Source organism: Coturnix japonica, chromosome 19 (genome assembly GCF_054131305.1).
Source record: "Coturnix japonica strain WE chromosome 19, WE-NBRP24, whole genome shotgun sequence".
NCBI lineage: Eukaryota > Metazoa > Chordata > Aves > Galliformes > Phasianidae > Coturnix > Coturnix japonica.
The window spans coordinates 6,109,512-6,127,122 of NC_140681.1; the positions used below are offsets into that span (position 1 = coordinate 6,109,512).

Genomic DNA, 17,611 nt, shown 5'->3' on the forward strand with positions numbered 1-17,611 from the left:
CCAGCACACACTGACCTGAGCCATGCCATGAGGTTGTGTTTGTCTCCCCGTGGGGTGGCTGTGTGTGACAGCACCCTGCAGCCTGTACTGATGCGCTGAAGGTTTCTTGCTTTCAAACTCTGGCAATGGGATTAGGCTCCCTCACTTTATCCATTTGTATAGGCTGGAATTTTACCTTCTGTCATTATCTTTAGCTAGTTCTGTGCTCCTACTTGCTAGGCTGACCTGCATGCAATTGTCCGGGCTTTCTCCATGGCTGCTCCTCCTGCTGTGCCAGCGATGTTAACCACATTTCACACAATGGGGAGGAAAATGGACGTGAGTTAGAAGAAATGTGTGATTAGATGGTCTAGTGAAAGACATTCAGTGTTAGGGCACCTGAAGGAAATCCATTGGGAACCCACCTGCATCTTCTGTTTCATGCAGATCTTTCTCCTGAAGTTGGTTCTCATTCAAGTGCTCCTCAGCAGCATTTACCCACCCCCCTCCAGAGCCTGTCTGGTATAGGTATCTGTGAGCTAATTGGAACACAGATTGGCTTGTAATGACAGTGAGGCTTCTGAAACTAGAAAGGAAATGAAGCTCGGTCCCTGTAGCTGTCCTTTGTTGACTCTTAACTTTTGGGGGTGGTGCTGGTGTTCAGGATCTGGTTGGGATATTCAAATGCACGCAGAGCTGACAGAAATGGGTCGCTGGCTGCTACACTTCGATGGCTTTCCCCATTTGGTTCCCTTCGCTGACCCTGAAAAGTGACTCTGGGCTGGTCTGAGGTGGGAGGAGGAAGAATTAATGCTTCTTCAAGGTAAGCTGGTCATGATAAGGGCTAGGAGTGAAGCTGCTGTATACTGTGTAACTCAGACATGCTTCCTATGTGGCTTTATTTCTGGTATCGTGGAGTGCTCGTGAGTCCCGCTGTGCTCACTGGGTGGTTTTTTTGCTGTTCTTGCCTGGCTGTATCTTTCTGCTGCACAGAGACGTGATGAGCGATGGCTTTGGAAGCTTGAGGTGAAAGCACATGTTCTGTTTTGCTGCTGCTTTAAAGATGTACGTGCAGTCCATAGGTTTATGCATGTGGCTACAGATGCATAAACCAACAGGAAAAACATGCTGAAAACATTTCTACCCCAGCAGGGTAGGACTGCGTTAATTTGTAGGGTACTCAAATTCTGAGTGCAAGGGGCTATAGAAAGTACTTCTACTCATAAAGCAGTAGGGCCTTAAAGAATAAAGTTCATTAGGGTGGTTCTTATCTTGTTTTCATAAGAGACCACACTTGACATTCATCTCTTCCATGCCAGAGGCTTTTTAAGCTGTACAGTGATGCTGACAGTTTCCCAAAATCTTAACTGGCCTCTGTTTTATTCTGCTTTGTTAATGGAAACACACTAATGGCTTTTGTTCTTTGATTTATGCAATTACAGGAGAATGTTTTACGTCTTGGGAATCCCTGGAAACACACGTTTCTGTTCACATTGATTCTATTTATTTATTTATTTGCCCAATGCAAATAATGGATTGAAACTTCATTGTTGCCTCTCAGTCGGGAGCCCTTTGGCATGTGTAAGAGACAGCTATTAATTTAGCCTTTCTGTACTGATCAAACATATATTTTAATGCTTTTTAAGGCTTTCCAAGTCTTGTTCTTTGTGTAGTGTCTTCTGGTGCAGTTGTTCTTGCAATGATTTTATGTGCTTGTTGGCCAGAGAGTAAGATGTACTGCAGGACAGGGTTATGTGGACGTGCCACCCCTTTTAGAAGGAGGCTGTGGGGAAGCACTGGCTGTTATTGGGTTTGCTGCTGTTGGTTTGTCTGCTATATGTTTTCAGTATAGGAGCATAAGTTCATCACACCACACAGCTATCTCAATTACTTCAGCATTAATTACTGATACGCTGCTGTCACATTGTTTACCCTTCTCCCCTGGATTGATGTTGCCCTGGGGTTTCCATGAAGCAGAAGCTTTGCTCATCTTGTTTTGCACACTTTGTGTTTTAAAAATCCACGTGAGATCCTTGCTTTGTGTAATAAAGCTTCGCTGGAGAGAAAGTGGAACTTCTCAGTCATTTCGTAATGTGAAGGACAGAGGAAGACTAGAGACTTTACTTCAGTATTTTATCTATTTTTGGATTACAAGATTAACCAAGAATGCAGCAATTTAGGGGTCTGTCTTATGGGTAAGCCAAGTATCCCAACACAGCCCTTTTAAGGAAAAAGCTATAGTATCTCCTGCCTGTATGGTATCTTTTGCCTTAAATAACTGTTGAAGTATGGAGAGGTCTTTGGCTTTACTCTTTCCATCAAATTTCCAAAGTCTTTTTGCTTTGGGAGAGCAGAACTGATGCTGTGTATTGTGGTTCTGGCCCAGCCCCGTTGTTTGCTTGTTGGTCTCCTTCATGGGTGTGAGAGTTGGTGCAGCAGCTCTTTGTGTGGGAAATAGGTTGTCTCCAATCTATTCAGTGTTGATATATTCCTGCATTTGAACGCTTGGAAAAGAGGGAATGCACTATGTTGAAATTTTGCTTTATTACAAAGTTCCTGCCTAAGGATAAACTCCTTGCTTATTCTGTTGTACTATTCCAGGCTCCCTTCTCCTAAAGCTTTCATGCTTTTCTTCCTCTATTTCTTCCATTGCATGATTGGAAAATGAATTATGAGGATCGGAAGCTTCCTAACCATGTGCTGCTTTGTCTGCTCTTGTGTTCAGTCAAAACTGATTTAGATGCTTGGCAGCATAATAGAAAACTTGGGATTTGCTCTGTTTTGCGGGGTGGGTGGGGAGGGAAGTGAGATGGCATGGACAGGTTTGTTCCTTCAGTGTTAGTGGCAGCCTGGCTGGGCTGCTGCACTGGGCCCAGGGCTGCGCCTGAAGCCATAGCACAGCAATTGTACTTCATCTGAATTTGGCTTCAGGAGGGGTTAAGGATTTAGAAATAGCTTTCTGATATCTGCTTACAGTTGGAACAGGCTGGCTCTGTCGGTAGTTTAGGTTCAGGTGCTTTAGTGTTTAAGAAAAAAACCCACCATCACAACAAAAGATAAACTCAGCGGGCTGCAGTCTGTAGCAGTGTTAATAGTGGAAATGTCTTTCAACACGCACAGTAAAGGGTTGGATGTGAGGTTGCTTATGAAAGTTGTGCCTGTCCTATTAAGTGTAGCTCTGCATGGAGCACAGGGCCAGCAGTCTGCTTGGGTATCCCTGCAGTTTCATCTTGGCACCAAGTCCTGCTTCTTTACAGAATGTCATGCTTAGGAGGAAACATTGCTTCCCCAAGCGCTGTTCTGTTAGAGTTACCCTAATGGTTACAGAGACTCCAACCCTGACCTCCCCGTGTTAATTGCTTTCATTTCAGGACTTTTGCAGTCAGCTATAAGAGGAATTAGGCAGCACAGCAAACAGACCTGCAATACCTTTCCAGGATAAACATTTTATGTGTATTCTTTAGTTGCGTAAATAGGACCATTAGGCCAGTAAGTGACTTGTCCAGTTTCACTTGGGTAGTCTGTTAGATTATGGTTTGCTTTTCCAGAGTATTATCATAATACCATTGGCTCTATGTACAGTGCCCTCTGACTGTGTGTTTCTTGCTTCTGAAACTTCGAGGCACACATAGATGTTGTCCCTGATACCTGGATGCAGTTTTGTTTTCTGCCCAATAGATTTTCCTATTGGTTTCCCTACAACAATGGCAATCCATTTAAGCAAACTCCAAAGACAGTGTAATCAGTTACTGGAACAGCACGATCATACTGGGACTTCCTGCAACTGCAGTGCAAGTACTGTAGAATTTAAAGCTCTTTCTCACCAATTCCTGCATGTGCCTTTTACAACTGTTAAAACATGTAAAGTCAGATAACTTGGCCAAAGCCTTAGTCTATCCAGCAGGGAGGATCTCAGCCCCCTGTGCCTCAAACCAGAGCCTGTCAGAGCAACCTTTACACATGTGGACTCACTGCTGCTTGTTTAGGTCACCTGCCAACTGCGCTGCTATTGGTGCTAAAGATCTTGGGTACTGACTGTTCCAATCCTTCTACTTGCTAATGTAATCTCTTTATGGTAGCAAGTACGCCAGTACTAAATTCTTTTGATCGGATGTCTGAGGCAAAAGTGTGTTCTTTGCCAGGAATACGAAGTGTGTTTTGGATACCTTGAACTGCATTCACGTGGTTGAAGATTCACGGCTCTTCTAGGCATCGTTTCAGCACCTGAACCTTAACAAATTTAATAGTTTTTATTCCCCATACATAGGAAATTAAATCCCTAATAAGATTTGTCAAGATAAATGGTAAAACGTGACTAGAAAAACTTGAAAGTGAAGAGGTCTTCTTCCGATCTGCACTTTTATGGTGGCTGCTTTTAAGAAGAGCTTGGGAGGGAGGAGAAAAATCTGTGAAATTGTTTCACTGGACTCACGCAGGTTCTTTGTGCTTTGCTTTCATGTCCCGAGAGGTGAGAAGGAAATCAGCTTAAACTGTAAAAGTACTATAGCTGTGTGATCCAGGAGTGAGGTGTTTGAGCTGCACAACGAGTATCGTTGCTCAGATGACAGGATGGCTCAGGAGAAGGTTTGAAGTCAACCAGTTCCTGAACCCAATCCAGCGTTACTGACTTATCTCCCCCTCAGCTGCATAATTTAGCAGCGGAACTGGAGAAGCCTTGGAGACTTAATTCTGCTTTCTAGAAGAGAGGCTGAAAAGATACATGCATGCAGTCACCCAACTGGTTACACAGAACGTCCTCTGTTGGGATGGGGAAGGATTTCTCACTGTTTCTCAGGTTCAGGATGGGTGAATGCACCAGTAAGAGGAAGCACAGAGCAGTGATTCTGGAAGTCTTCAAAGCTTGTATGCTTCTCTTGTAAGCAGTAGCTAATATTGAGGCACCGGGCATAGGACAGAAATGGAACCCCTCAGCTAAAGCAAAAGTGTTGTGAATGTAACAAGTGGTTAGAAACAGTTTTCAGGTGGTATTACAATGATCCTATGTCTTCTGATTTGGACATAGATTTCAGATGCAAGAATCAAGTTAAGTTTAAATTGCCATTCTGAGCAACAGCACAGGGACACGTTGAGGTGATGCTTAGAACAGACAGAGTACAGCAGCTGGGGTATTATTTCTAGGCTGCCTAATAAGAGAAACAACTGGGGTATTGTTGGAACCAGAAAGTAAATTGCACAGAATCCTTATCCCTAAGACTTAGCAAGATGCAGCAAAAGGGCAAAGACTTCTGGCAGAAACCTGTCTGTATGCTTGTAAATCACTGTGTTCAAGTTGTGCCTACAAAAGCATATAAGAATGTGAACCCAACTGCAGCAAATACAGAAGGCGGATAGATTTATCTGGAATAGCCCCTGGTGGTCAGGAATTGGGATTATCAAGTGTTAATTTGCCTGCTTTTTCACGTAATTTAGGAGAAATGAGGCAGGCGGGGTTGTTGCTCACATCCTTTTCTCAGTGCTTAAAAAGATGGTTCTAAAGCAAACTGAGGAAGACGGGACAGAATGGGAGATGGGTGGGAGTGGGATCCAATGGTGTCTGCACAGCCTTGTGCTGTGAGCCTGCAGTGCTCTCCCAGATCCTATTGCTGGCTGCAGGGTTTGATTAGAAAAGTTGCTGCACAAACTGAAATATTAATGGAGGGAGCAGACCTGCTCCCCTTGATCTGTAAGTAATCTTTACTGGGGGAGAGGGGTGCTCAAAAGGATTTTAAAAGCAAATGAATATTTCATATGAGTTGTGTGTAATTCCATATAGCTGGGTTCTGTGAGCAGGGCACTGGGGCAGGCTCTGCCCAAAGGAGGAGGCTGCAGGGACTGTTTACTGTCCTTGTGCTGGGCACAGGAAATGCTGAGCCTTCCATAGCGCCCTGATCCTGGATAAAGAGTGAAACTGCATCGTTGGAGTAATGCTCTGCATACTAGTATTGTAAATAGGGTTATGACTCAGCCTTTCCCTGGAGACCTCTTGGGGGGAGAACAGGGCCGCAGACCAAAAGTGCTTAAAATTTCCCATCCTTAACTCGGCTGTCCTTGTAATTAAACAGAGTCCAATGATGAATCAACGTACAAAAATGCAGAGCTGCTCGTGGTTGCTGGAGGTGCAGAGAGGAAGGCAGGAATAGGACAGGACTCTGGTAAGCTGTTGGAGACACACCAGGCTCAGTGCTGACTGCCAGACACGGTGCCAGAGACATCAGGCTCTGCGAACAGAGGAGATGCCAAACTCTGTTTGGGTTAGCAGATACTGAAGGCAGAGCCTTGAGGAGATGGAGCCTTGCCTGGCAAGCGTAACCCCTGTCCCTGCTGTAACCTTGGTGCTGGCAACATGCTCAGTTCTGCCATCCTCTGAATGTCACACAGGCCCATCGGGGTTTGAACTTTGCTCACTGTGGATAGTGAAGTCTACTAATGCTCCTGGAGAAATAGCAGTGTTTATCTCCTTGTTTAGTGCTGGGAGGAGAAGGCATAAAAGGCAGGAAACAAATGTATGTGTGAGTGTCTGACCTCAGCAGCTCAAATGAGGCTGGATCTAGTCAGCTGAGTCAGCTAAAAGCTTGGAGTGTTACTGAAGGCTGAGAGGTCCTTCTAGGAATTCATATGTAAATACATAGATCAGAGAAGATAGGACTGAGATGTTGGGCTCTGGTGTTTCCAGAGTATGGCTTAGAACTACTTCTTGACAGCAAATAGAAATTGCAGCTGGAAAGCAGCAGTTAGAAGAGTTAGAAGGGTGACTGGAGGTGAAGGTTAAAGGCTTCCATTCTGCAGTGTTTTGCAAAAAAAAAACCCCAACAACCAATAATGTCTAAAGCAAACAATAGCATTGAACAATTGCACATATTTTCCATCAGTTGGTTGGTAGGAAAAAAGAAAACGACTCTGTTGGCGTGTGCTTCCTTAACAAGTGAGTGTGTTAAAAAATGCGGATGTCTTTATATAGCATCGCGATGGTTTTTGCTAGCAATTTACCTATTCATCAAGCATCAATAGATGGCTGTTTGCTTCGGCCACTGCTTTAGGAACGGGTGTGTACAGTGTGGAATTGAACCCAGGCAAACAGCCTGAGCTCCCAGCTACTGCTGAACTGCAGAATCCAAAGTGTGAAATACGCTGCAAAACCACTTGTGCCAGCAAAATGTGTGTTGTCCTGGTGGGAAGGAGGAGGCTACCAAGGAATTGCTTCCTGACAGCTCAGAGTGGGTGTCCGGTCCTGTGGTTTGTTGGAGATGGCTGCAAAACTCCAACGTGCTGTAAGAGAGTTTGGGGACTTGGGAAGCTCTTGAGTAATTTATGCTGTAACGGTGTATGTTCCACAGATGTGGTATATCGAAATATAGAAAACTCAGCCTTGAGATTCAAGTGTATGTACGGTATAAACTAAAGCACTAAGAAGTGTTGCCAGGTTCAGGAGGATCAAGGGAAGTTGCAGGAGGCCTCACCATCAGCACTGGTGTGTTGGTTTGTGCTGCAGGACTGTAGGTGTCTGACAGCAACCTTTGTCGTGCAGTTTCCTTCTCTTGGTGTGAGGATGGCAGCCTTTTTAGGAGCATGTTAACACCTTTACAATTAATTAATTACAATTAAGTAGTCTTCAATACCTTGCATCCGAGATCTGTGGTGGAAATGCTACCACTGTTATCTGAAGGCAGTTGCCATAATCAGTGCAGCCTTTTAGGTATCCCAAAGAGCTGTTTAGTTTTAGTTGTGTTGAGAAGTGCATATGAAAAATAAAATGAAATGAAGGGAGGCCTTCAAGTTTGGCCTGCAAACACCGTCCAACATAATAGGAGTGACCTTGACTGCCTATTGGGGTGGGTTTGAGGCGTTCGATCAACCTCAGCTCCTTCCTGATCTGCTTATAAAGAGCCTTAATGGGCCTGAAGAATGCTCGTAAGCATTGAAAAATGTTAAAGTTCAAACTCTGTTACTGTTTTGCTTTGGTGGATCTTTGCTTTTTTTGGTGCCATAGAAGGACTTTGCTGTTTATTGTACAGTGCAGTTGTTGCTGAGGGTGGAAAGCATTGCTCAGAGTAGAAATTGACACTACTAAAATTGCAGTGTTCGTGTACACTTGAGTGCCATCCTCCCCCTTCTGACGTGTCACTTAAATTGGAGCAGTCCTAACCTGCGTAGGGGGTTCCAACAGCACCTACTCATTACAGCTCTTGCATTGAACTGTCTTGAGTCTGTTGCTGGAGGGAGGTAAGTGTCCCTGCTAGAGGGGAGGACAAAGAGAGCATTCCTGGTCTGTTGTTCTTTCTCCCTTTTCCTCTTCCTTCATTTCACCACCCCCCCCCCTCCCATGCTGTGTGTCTGTCATGCCACATGGGTCTAAGAATAAGATTTTAATGGGAGGGAGTAGGGGGAGGGCTGGGGTTTCAATGGGAGGGTGCTTTACCTAGACTGGGTATTTATGGAAATGGTCTACGTTTTGGGATCCAACAAGCCTACATTTCAGTTTCATGCTCTGTTTCTGTATCCTTACATTATATTTGATGTGAAGTACTGACTGTCATGCAAGCTAGGATTCCCACCTCCCATACTTAACTATGTAACAAACTAGATTGCTTTTCCTCAGGGTCTGTAAAGCATTTAAAGATCACTGAACTATAGACTTTATAAATGCAGCCGTTGCCAAGGTAAATTAACTTGTCCTGCAGGAACAATGAATCCATTTAGGACCTCTGAAAGTGAAAATTTTTGTTAGAAGTTTGGAATCTGACAGAACAGTGGAAGGGGGTGGGGGAAAACACAGAGATTAGTGAGGGAGGCACGGAGTTTTCTCCCACCTTCATTCCTTAATTGTGATTTCTTTTTGCCTCTCTGCTTGCAGATTCTCACAAACACAAAGATAAACACAAAGACCGAGAACACCGGCACAAAGAGCACAAGAAGGACAAGGAAAAAGACCGGGAAAAGTCCAAGCACAGTAATAGGTGAGGAAAAAACTGACCGAGTCCTCCCAGGCTAAAACACAGTTGCTCGTGCAGCCTTAGAATCATTGTGCTGAGGATGGAATTGCTACATTTTGAATGTGGTTTATGAGTGTAGGTGATTAAAGGCTGACATTTCATTGCACGTCTTTCTGTATGGGTAGCTGAAGTTTGTGCATCTTGCAGATTTTAGCCAATACTTGTGTATGAAAGATTATTGTAGCTTAGTGTGACTGAAGGTGTTGAAAGCTACTTTAACCCCATCTTCGAGAAGATGGATGAATACTGCTTGTAATCCTTTGTGTGTTTCCAATTGTTTGTCAGAAATTTGGAGCTTTAACAAGTGTTGGTTTAAATAAACCCCATTGTTTTAGCTTGTGGAATCTGATGGGACTGTTCAGCTTCCTAATAACTAGCAGTAGCTGGAAAGATGGTCCCCAGAGTGATGACATCGCCCTTGGCCTTGTCCTGCAGTGGCTGAAGATGTCAGCGCTATGAGGTGATGTTGTGGGGCAGCCTGTATGTTTGTCAGGCATTCTGAGCACGTCCCATCTGGGTTAGATGGTAGGTGTGCAAGGATTGCCGGCTGATTTGTCTGCTCTGAATAGTAGCTCCACCCCCACTGCCTGGGGAACCTGTTGTGTGAAAGTCAACAGCAAAACCACCCACACTGAGCATCAACGTTTGTCACGGTGGTAGGGCTCTGGAGGTGGATGCTGCAGGCCAGTTGGTAATGGTGTGTAGGTGCTGAATTGCAAGAACCAGGGTATGCAGCTCTGTCCTCAGTGACCTGGTGTGGCACAGCATGGGGTGAGCGTCACACACACAGTGTTACTCAGAAAAGCTTTTCTATTTGTATTTCCTGACACTCAAGTGCCACAAAGTCTGTGTTGCATATTTGCAGGTCAGTCACTGGAGGGTAAGTTTCTGCTGTAACACTTTTTAACTGGCAGGCAGTGTTTGTGTTATGGCCAGGCAGATGTTATTAGCTAATGGCTGTGCAACTGTGATAACAGTAAACTAAAATAAAAGACTGGCTTAACCATTTCTGTTAAGAAAGGGGAAAAATAAGTCCTTACTGAGCAGTAGGTTTCTTTCATTGGGGTTGCACTTTGTTTTCTATGACCTTGTAGAAAAATTACACAACTTTGCTGTTCCAAAAGCAGTTTTTTTCTTTTTCTTTTTTCAAATAAATAGTTGATGGGGGGGAAAAAGTCTAGGCAAATAATTCTCAGCATTTACTGACTTTCATGGCAAAGGCTGCATGCTTTGGATGTGTTATTTGCACTCTGATATATCTGTATTGCCTTATTTCTCATTTTTCTGATTTCTCAAGCATGCACCCCAGTACTGCCTTTGCCTCGCTGTTCCAAGAGTTTATTGCTTTACTTGGAAACCATTCTCTTACAACCCTAGCAAAATACATTCTTTTGTAAGGAGCAGTGTAAGCACAGACTTTAAATTTCCAGAACTCATTAATGATTTGGCTTTATTTGTGTGGGAGGTGGAAAGATATTTTTAACTAGGAGAAATATTTTTTACTGAGTGCATATGGCTTGTAACTCAAAGCTGCCCAGTGTTCATTGTGTAAATAAGTATCAAAGCAATGAAAAGGCTAATCTTTTGTGTAAGTTGTAGCTTTGCCATGAGATATGTAAACGTTCTTTATCTTGAAGTAATTCCTTCCTCCCTACAGTGTTGCCTTGAAATCCCTGTAAGAAAGGGAGCACTTTTTCTAGTTACTATTCATAAAGCTTCCAGATATTTTCATTTATCTTTTAAGTATTGATTTGTTCTTTGCGCACAATATAATGTATTTTTTTCCTTACATAAAGGCATGAAGCTGTGTAGATAGCATGGCTGCTGCACTTATGTGCAGAGCTGTGCTTCAGGGCATGTCTGGGGAGAGGCTCTGACATTGCTCTGCTCTTCAGTCCCCATACATGAGGTGGGACAGTTCCACATGCTGAGCACAGAGCTTCCAAATATTTACTGTAGCACTTTACTATAGTATTTTCTGCCTTTTAAACTGACACCTCAAAGGTGACCGTATCGTACTGCTGAATCATGAAATATGCAGCCCTGAAGATGTCATTCAGGGAAGATAATGTACACAGCCATGTGTGCAGTGCTCGCATTGGATCCCTCCTTCAGGAGTCCTCTGCAGTCTGCACTGCCCCATTCGTGCTCAGTCATGCACAAGGTATGTGGCTGCTTGCTGTGTAAACCCAGCTGACTTCTAACAAACCTGTCAGAAATAACTGACTCATAATTAAAATGTAAGCACTTCTTCCCCAAAACTTTTGATTCGGCTGTCATTCACGTAATTCTATAAATACCAAGGTGTGCCTGTAAGGTATAAGATTTAGGTTGCAGTTGTCTTGAGAAGGAGATAGCCCAGCACTGCATACTGGTGGAGGAGGAGGCAGGTCTGTCGTGAGCTGGGAATTAATTACATGGAGCAGAGTGGTGGGAAGGTTTAGAATGCAGTGCATTCCTGTGACCTGGCAGCTGCTGGGTGTTCACATGCAGGGTGAGACCCCATGGCGCAGTGGGGAAGGACTGAGGTGTGCTGAATGTGCACCAGCGTGTGAACAGAATTCCTGCCTTTGCTAAAAATGAGGAGATTCAACCTGATAAAAACTCCTGTGGTTAAACAGTGTGAATTTGGAAGAGGGCAAAATTCAGCCATCCTGAATACTCTCCTGGGCTTACTTGTGCTGTGTGCAGTTATGGGGTTGTCATTGCAGTCACTGTACCAAACCACTTGCCTGGAGACAGCTAAGACACAGTGAGAAGTCTAGGTCTTAGGAGAGCCTCCATGACAATGTAACTGGTGTGAAATGGTTGGGAATCACTTGAGTGGCTGCCAAGCATCGGTGACTCTCTTACTGCTAAGCAAACAGGTTGCACTGGGCACCTTAAGTGGATTCTCAATCACTTTGCTCTTTTAATTGCTTTTAATTTTACCAACAGTTGGATTGGGGGTTATTTCTTTGTGGGGAAAGTAGCACAGAAGAAGAGCAGGTGAGCACACAGTGGTTGGTTGGCTCTGAGGCTTTGCCCTGCTGGTAAGAATCCTAAAAAGCTGCTTTATTATTGCAAGAAGCATTCTGTATGTCTTCTGCTTCTTAAAGAGGTTGAACTGTGATTTAGCAGAAATCCAAGCCATTTTTCAGGAGAAACCTGGGTTGGTACCTCTGATACATTATGCAGAGTGTGAAGAGCATTCTAAGAAGCACAGCGTTGCACTGCACGTTGTATAAACCTGGAGCCTGGCCTGGGTGTGCCTGGAGCTGAGCATTTTTTATCCGTCTGTAATAATTTGACAATTTAATCTGCTGCCCTGTACTTAAAGCTTCTAAAGTAAAGCCTGCGTCAGGAAGGCAGAAAGACTGCTCTGCAGGAGAACAAATGTTGCCTGTATACAGACTTTAAAGGAAGGATCTAAACTGCCAAGATAAGTCTCAGAAATATCTATTTTAGATAATCTTGATTTCATATGGCAGAAATGTGTGGACTGGTATGTGGAACTTCTTTATTTTCCTTCATGCTTTCCTCCTCTCCCACTCACAAGATGACAGTTCTGTGTTTTAACTACTCCTTTGCAGCTGTAGTAAATGGGGAGAGAACATTCCTATGGCACAGCTCTTCTTGGTCACCCCTCAAAGAAAGAAAATGCAAAGTCGCTTTAAGAAAAATCCTTATCAAAGTGTAAATCCACATCACAATCAGTTTCCTTTCGTTCCTTCTCTCAGCCCTTTATTTCCTGATCCCCAAAGGAAGATCTTCTACACGCTTATCAAATACAAATGTCAGTAGTTAAAAATGAAATAAACTGAATGTGATGTGGCAGTAGGTTTCTGATCTCTGGGAGACGAGCCTTTCCAACAAGGAGGCTGTAAAATAATGAACTAATGTGCCCTTTGAAACCAAGGCTTGTTAGAGATTGGCTTAGGAACACTGGCAGTAACGAGTGTCTTTCTGCTCTGTGTCTTGGGCTTTGTGCACAGTGTGGGCTGCACGGTGCAGAAATGGCTGTGACAGTGAATGGGAATGCAGCGGCTGCTCCTGCAGCACTGATCCCTCTTGTCAGTGTGACGGGCATCTCTGCTGCAGGAAAACACCCTCTGTCAGATTGCATATTCCCTCTGCTCACTAAATCTCTTGTGATCACAGCTTGAGATGAACGGAAGCACGGAACAGAAGGGATTTATAGACCTGATCTTCACTGGCATCTCTGTGTTGTATGGTTTTGCTAGGAAAAACAGATCCTAAATGCTTGCTAGTGGAGATTGATGGTAAATTTCAGTTCTGACATCTTGCACCTCCTGATTGATTTATTACATGATCTCTATCTGCTAAGAACTGTGTATTCAGGGCATGGAGAGGCAGAGATATCTGACCTGAAAAGCCATTTTAGAGAGGATTTCTGCCCCCTGCCCCCTGTGTGTGTCTTTGTGTTTCTTCCACATTGAAGCACACAGTTGACCTTGATCAATTTTCTAATGTGCCTGCTAGAAATAAAAATCTTTGCTGTATTTGGTGGTCTGATTCCACTGCATGCCTCAGTGTGCTCATAGTGTTCTGTTTCCTAGTGTTATCAGCTAGTAGTTAACCCAGCTCTTCATCTTGTTCCCCTCGCTGAAGGCTTGATCTGTTATCTGTGAGCTCTGGAGGAAAGACCCTGTTTAACTCTGGGAAGAGCAGTTTCAGGGTGGTTTGTTTTTTTAATTATATTGCTGAAATCCCATCAGAACCACTGAGGCTCACGTGTTCATACCCTGTAATGCTGTATGATAACCTGCTAACAGCGAGCGTGAAATTCTGCATGCCAGCTGAAACCTTGTCCTTCAGTGGGGTGCCTTCTGGTTCTGAAACGCTCCCTGCACGGTCAGCCCTTCCTCGGTATGTGTTCGTGGATGATCACGTTTTTCCGTTAGTGCTGTACTACGTCAAAGCAGACATGGGCTGCGTAACCTACGCTTTGTCCCTATTGTGTTCTTAGATTTAGCTAAAATCACAGCTTCCTTTTTATTTTACGCTTCAGTTGTGTTGTAGCAGTTAGCGGGTAGGCAAGCAGAGCTCAGCTTGCAGCCGGCTCTGATGCTCGCTTGTAGCAGATTCCCAGGCACAAGCTAATTACAGCTGAGAAAATGAGAGAGGGGAAATAAGAGACACTTCAGATAAAGCGTCCTTCCCAGCTTGTGATTTTGAAGCTGGAATGGAAAGGGCCTGGGAAGGGATTATTAACGCGCATAAATGGCACCTGAAGAATGTGGTGTTAAATTATGGCAAAGCTGTGGCAGTTTGAAGAAGGAAGCTGTGATCTGCACATCTGCAGCTCTTTCCACTTGTTCCTTTCCAGTGTTAGAGGAGCCTGAGCAGCTGCTGCCAGGTGCCTGCTTTTCCCCCCTCTCCCCCCTCCACATTCCCTCTCCTGCAGGCCCCCTTGCTGGGAAATACAGCTATGCTTCCAGGGGAAATGGTTGCTTCTGTTGCATTGATTGCCTTTGTGCTTCAGCCTGAGCCCTCCCCGAAGCCTTCAGATGCCCTTGGTTCACACTAAAGCACTCAATGAAAGGCAGTAAGCATGCAAAAGGGCTGCAGGGCCCTAGGAGAAGCGTTACTGCTTATCTGGCCTTTGTTTGAACTGAGCCAGCACCAGGAGATTGCTCTGGATGATGTAGTTCTGCCTGTATTGGTATGGTATCCTACTCAGCTGTGTCTTGTAATAAAAACAAATAAATGGTTGTCAGCTTTAAGTACCATCAGAGATGTGTGTCTCGGAGCACTGTGGTTCAGCTGTAAAGGTCTGTGTGCAAAGGAAGTTCTTGTTTTCTCAGTGGGCCTGGATGTTTCTAAAGCAGGTTGGGGGCAGCTTTGTTAGGATCCACGTGTTCTCTAGTCAGTTTGACTTGCAGTGAAGTTTTCCTCCATCTAGCAGGGGTTTTGCTGTCCTACTTCAGTGACTTCAGGCTGGTTTTCAGCAGAGGGGCATGTGCAGCAACGACAGCGAAGGATTCACAGTGCTTTGAGAAGTGTATTTGGGCTAAAAATACCTGGGTGCACGTGGTCTTGAGCCCTTTCTGTTTCGTTGTTCTGCTTCTTAAAGAAAAGCCTATTTTTCCTCCAGTTTTGAATCTGCAGAGAAGTCAGACTTCTGATCATTGAACTGTTCCCAATGCCTCCTAATAATAGCACTGGGAATATCTGGAAATAGCTTCTGATGGATGGCTGAAACCTCTTCCTCAGGTTAGGGATGATGGCATCCCGTTGCCTTCTGCTTTTCAGAGTAGTGTGGTGGTTAAATTGTGTTCTCCCGGAGGCTCGACTGGGTGTCTCAGCCAACTGAAACATCACAACTGCTCAGCTGCTGGTTGAAGTTAATACGTGACAAGCTCACCTTGCTTATGGAGAAAAATAAGTACATTTTCTCAGGATTGGTTTGTTGAGGTCTTTGTTTTCAGTGTTTCTAAATCAGATGTTTACGTGGGGAATTTCAACATCACGTACCAGGATCAACAAGCCAAGACCTCGGGACAAGTCACCAGTACCAGTTGTTTTGAAAATGAACTGCAGAGTGAAATGAGAGACTGACTTATCTTGGGTTATCTGAGCCCATGGTGCTTCAGTGAGAAATGCTACTGCTTGCTGCCAAGGGAAGAGGGAGGATGGATGATCTTGTGATTTCTTCTTTAATGAAAATAAAGCTGCCTCAGGAATCCAAACTCATTGATTCTGACCCCTGTGCTGGCCAATGCTAGCTGTTCCAATAAGGGATATCAGCTGGGTTTCTATATAAGCAAGAAGTTTTTAGCAATTTTTCCTTCCAGCATATGTGTAAGCATTCAGCGCATACAAAAGCTGTTGCCTCTCCTTTAGGCCAATGGGCATTTCTGCCTTTTTCAGACTTAGCTTTGTAGATGTAGATTAATAAATGACAATCTGTCTCAGTAACTTTTTGTGTACCTCACAATGCTCATCATACTGAAAGCTACCTGTAAAAGCTTAAGCCTTTTCTTTTCTTGCTATTCTGAACTCAAGGAACAGACACCACGATGAACCCTACCTGAGAGAGCCAACTCCATTGATGGCAGCGTATGCCGGGCTTTGGAGCTGCATATTGTTGTCTCAGTAAAACATGTTATTGCAGGTAGAATTTAAATACCAAATAAGAACAAGAAAGCGTATGAAAACAGACACAAGCAGAACTGCAGAGAATAAAATGGATCTCAGCTGTGTGTGTTTGTTCTTGGGGTTGTTGTGGTTTTTTTTGTATGTATATGATGTGTATGTAATATACGTATATGATGAACTTAGTAATGGAAAAACTTCAGTCTTCAGCAGATGAGGTGCTTATCTTGCATACGGACAACAGAACAAGGCAGCAAGTTAGAATTTTTAGATTTCACCAAGTATAAAAATGATTAATCACACACCTGGGGTTTAATGCTTTCAGGTGCCCAGTGAATCTAGTTGATGCAAAAGAAAACGAAATGGGTAATAGTGATGAACAGGATAGAGGAACTGGGATGTGAGATCTGAGCAAGAGCAGCCGGGGCATCCCCTGGGTGTCTGAGATCCAGTGTCAGGATGTTCTGTATGTACTCGCATGTCTTGATCACGCAGTGTGCACAACACGATCTGCTGGGTAAGAATAGTCTGCAGTTGTTGAATCTTCACTCACAGCCAACACGTGCTGTGTGCCTGCAAGAATTTCTAGAGTGCCACCGGCCTTTTAATGTTTGTGTAATTCAGTACAGTTTTATGTGTAGCATAAGGAGAAGTTGCTAGAGAGTTAAAAATGAAACTGGTTTCTCTTCTTTCTGATCTCTTGATGCAACACAGCAGATGAGTGGACTGAGTTCCTTTAGAGATTATTTTTTTTAACTTCAGCTGCTTCAGCTTGGAAGGCCAAGTGTGCATTTATTGCATTGTGTGCTGCCCTCAGCATGAGTAATTTAGGCGCTTGGTAGCTCCTGAGCCATTGGTGTTAGTGTGACTTGGGGTGCTGAGACGCGCTGGACTTTGCAGCTGGGTGTGGACTGAAATATTTGTGATTAGCTGCCTTCCTCTTAATCACACAAGCTTCATGGGAGCTGGCTAATGTGCTGCTTGCTTTATGTAGCCATCAAACAGCCAGGTCTTTTGCAATTTTATTTTTTTAATTTTATTTTTTTTTTTTAAACAAGATTTGAAGCCTGTCTTCTTCAAAAGCCCCTCTCTGACCCAGCGTTCCTGGTTTGCTGTTCTCCAGGGCCGTGTTCTCCCAGATTGGTTAGGGCTTGCACTTGGGTGCTGAAATAACCAAAATAAGGAAGCTGCCTGTTTCTAGTACAGCTTTGCTTTATGTTGCGTTGTCTGAAGCAGTGTGTCCCACAGAGCAGCAGGGGTGGAGGGAGCCAAGGATGGAGGAGTGGGAACCAGCAGTGTGAGCAAGGCAGCTCACCTGGTGCCTAACTATTCACCAGTGAGAAGAGAGACTGATTTCTACTGTGCCTCTGGCCTGCTTCAGTCTGGAGTGGGCTCAGGCAGTCCTCACAGCCTTTTCTGTTTAGCACTGTATAAACACAGGGACATCACATATCCTGTTTGCACTACTTTCCCATCTGTTTGGGAATAGTAAAGATCAGTGATTTTTCTCTTACTTTCAGAGAGGAGAGCTGTTAAAAAAATAA

General features: G+C 44.1%; 1 protein-coding gene across 5 annotated transcripts in view; it reads left to right on the forward strand.

The window, feature by feature from the left end:
- The window catches only part of TOP1 (DNA topoisomerase I), a 60,521-nt gene that overhangs the window by 17,305 nt on the left and 25,605 nt on the right, over positions 1 to 17,611 (forward strand). For 3 of the 5 annotated variants that reach the window (XR_014935944.1, XM_015881437.3, XM_085520258.1), the window contains exons 3-4: positions 6,042 to 6,131; positions 8,831 to 8,933. Coding sequence is in view for 4 of the 5 variants with exons in the window: in XM_015881437.3 (XP_015736923.1) it covers positions 6,042 to 6,131; positions 8,831 to 8,933 (193 nt within the window). In the remaining variant the exon portion in view is untranslated. The remainder of the gene's footprint in view (positions 1 to 6,041; positions 6,132 to 8,830; positions 8,934 to 17,611) is intronic. The other 2 variants (XM_085520257.1, XM_085520259.1) reach the window with 1 other exon arrangement.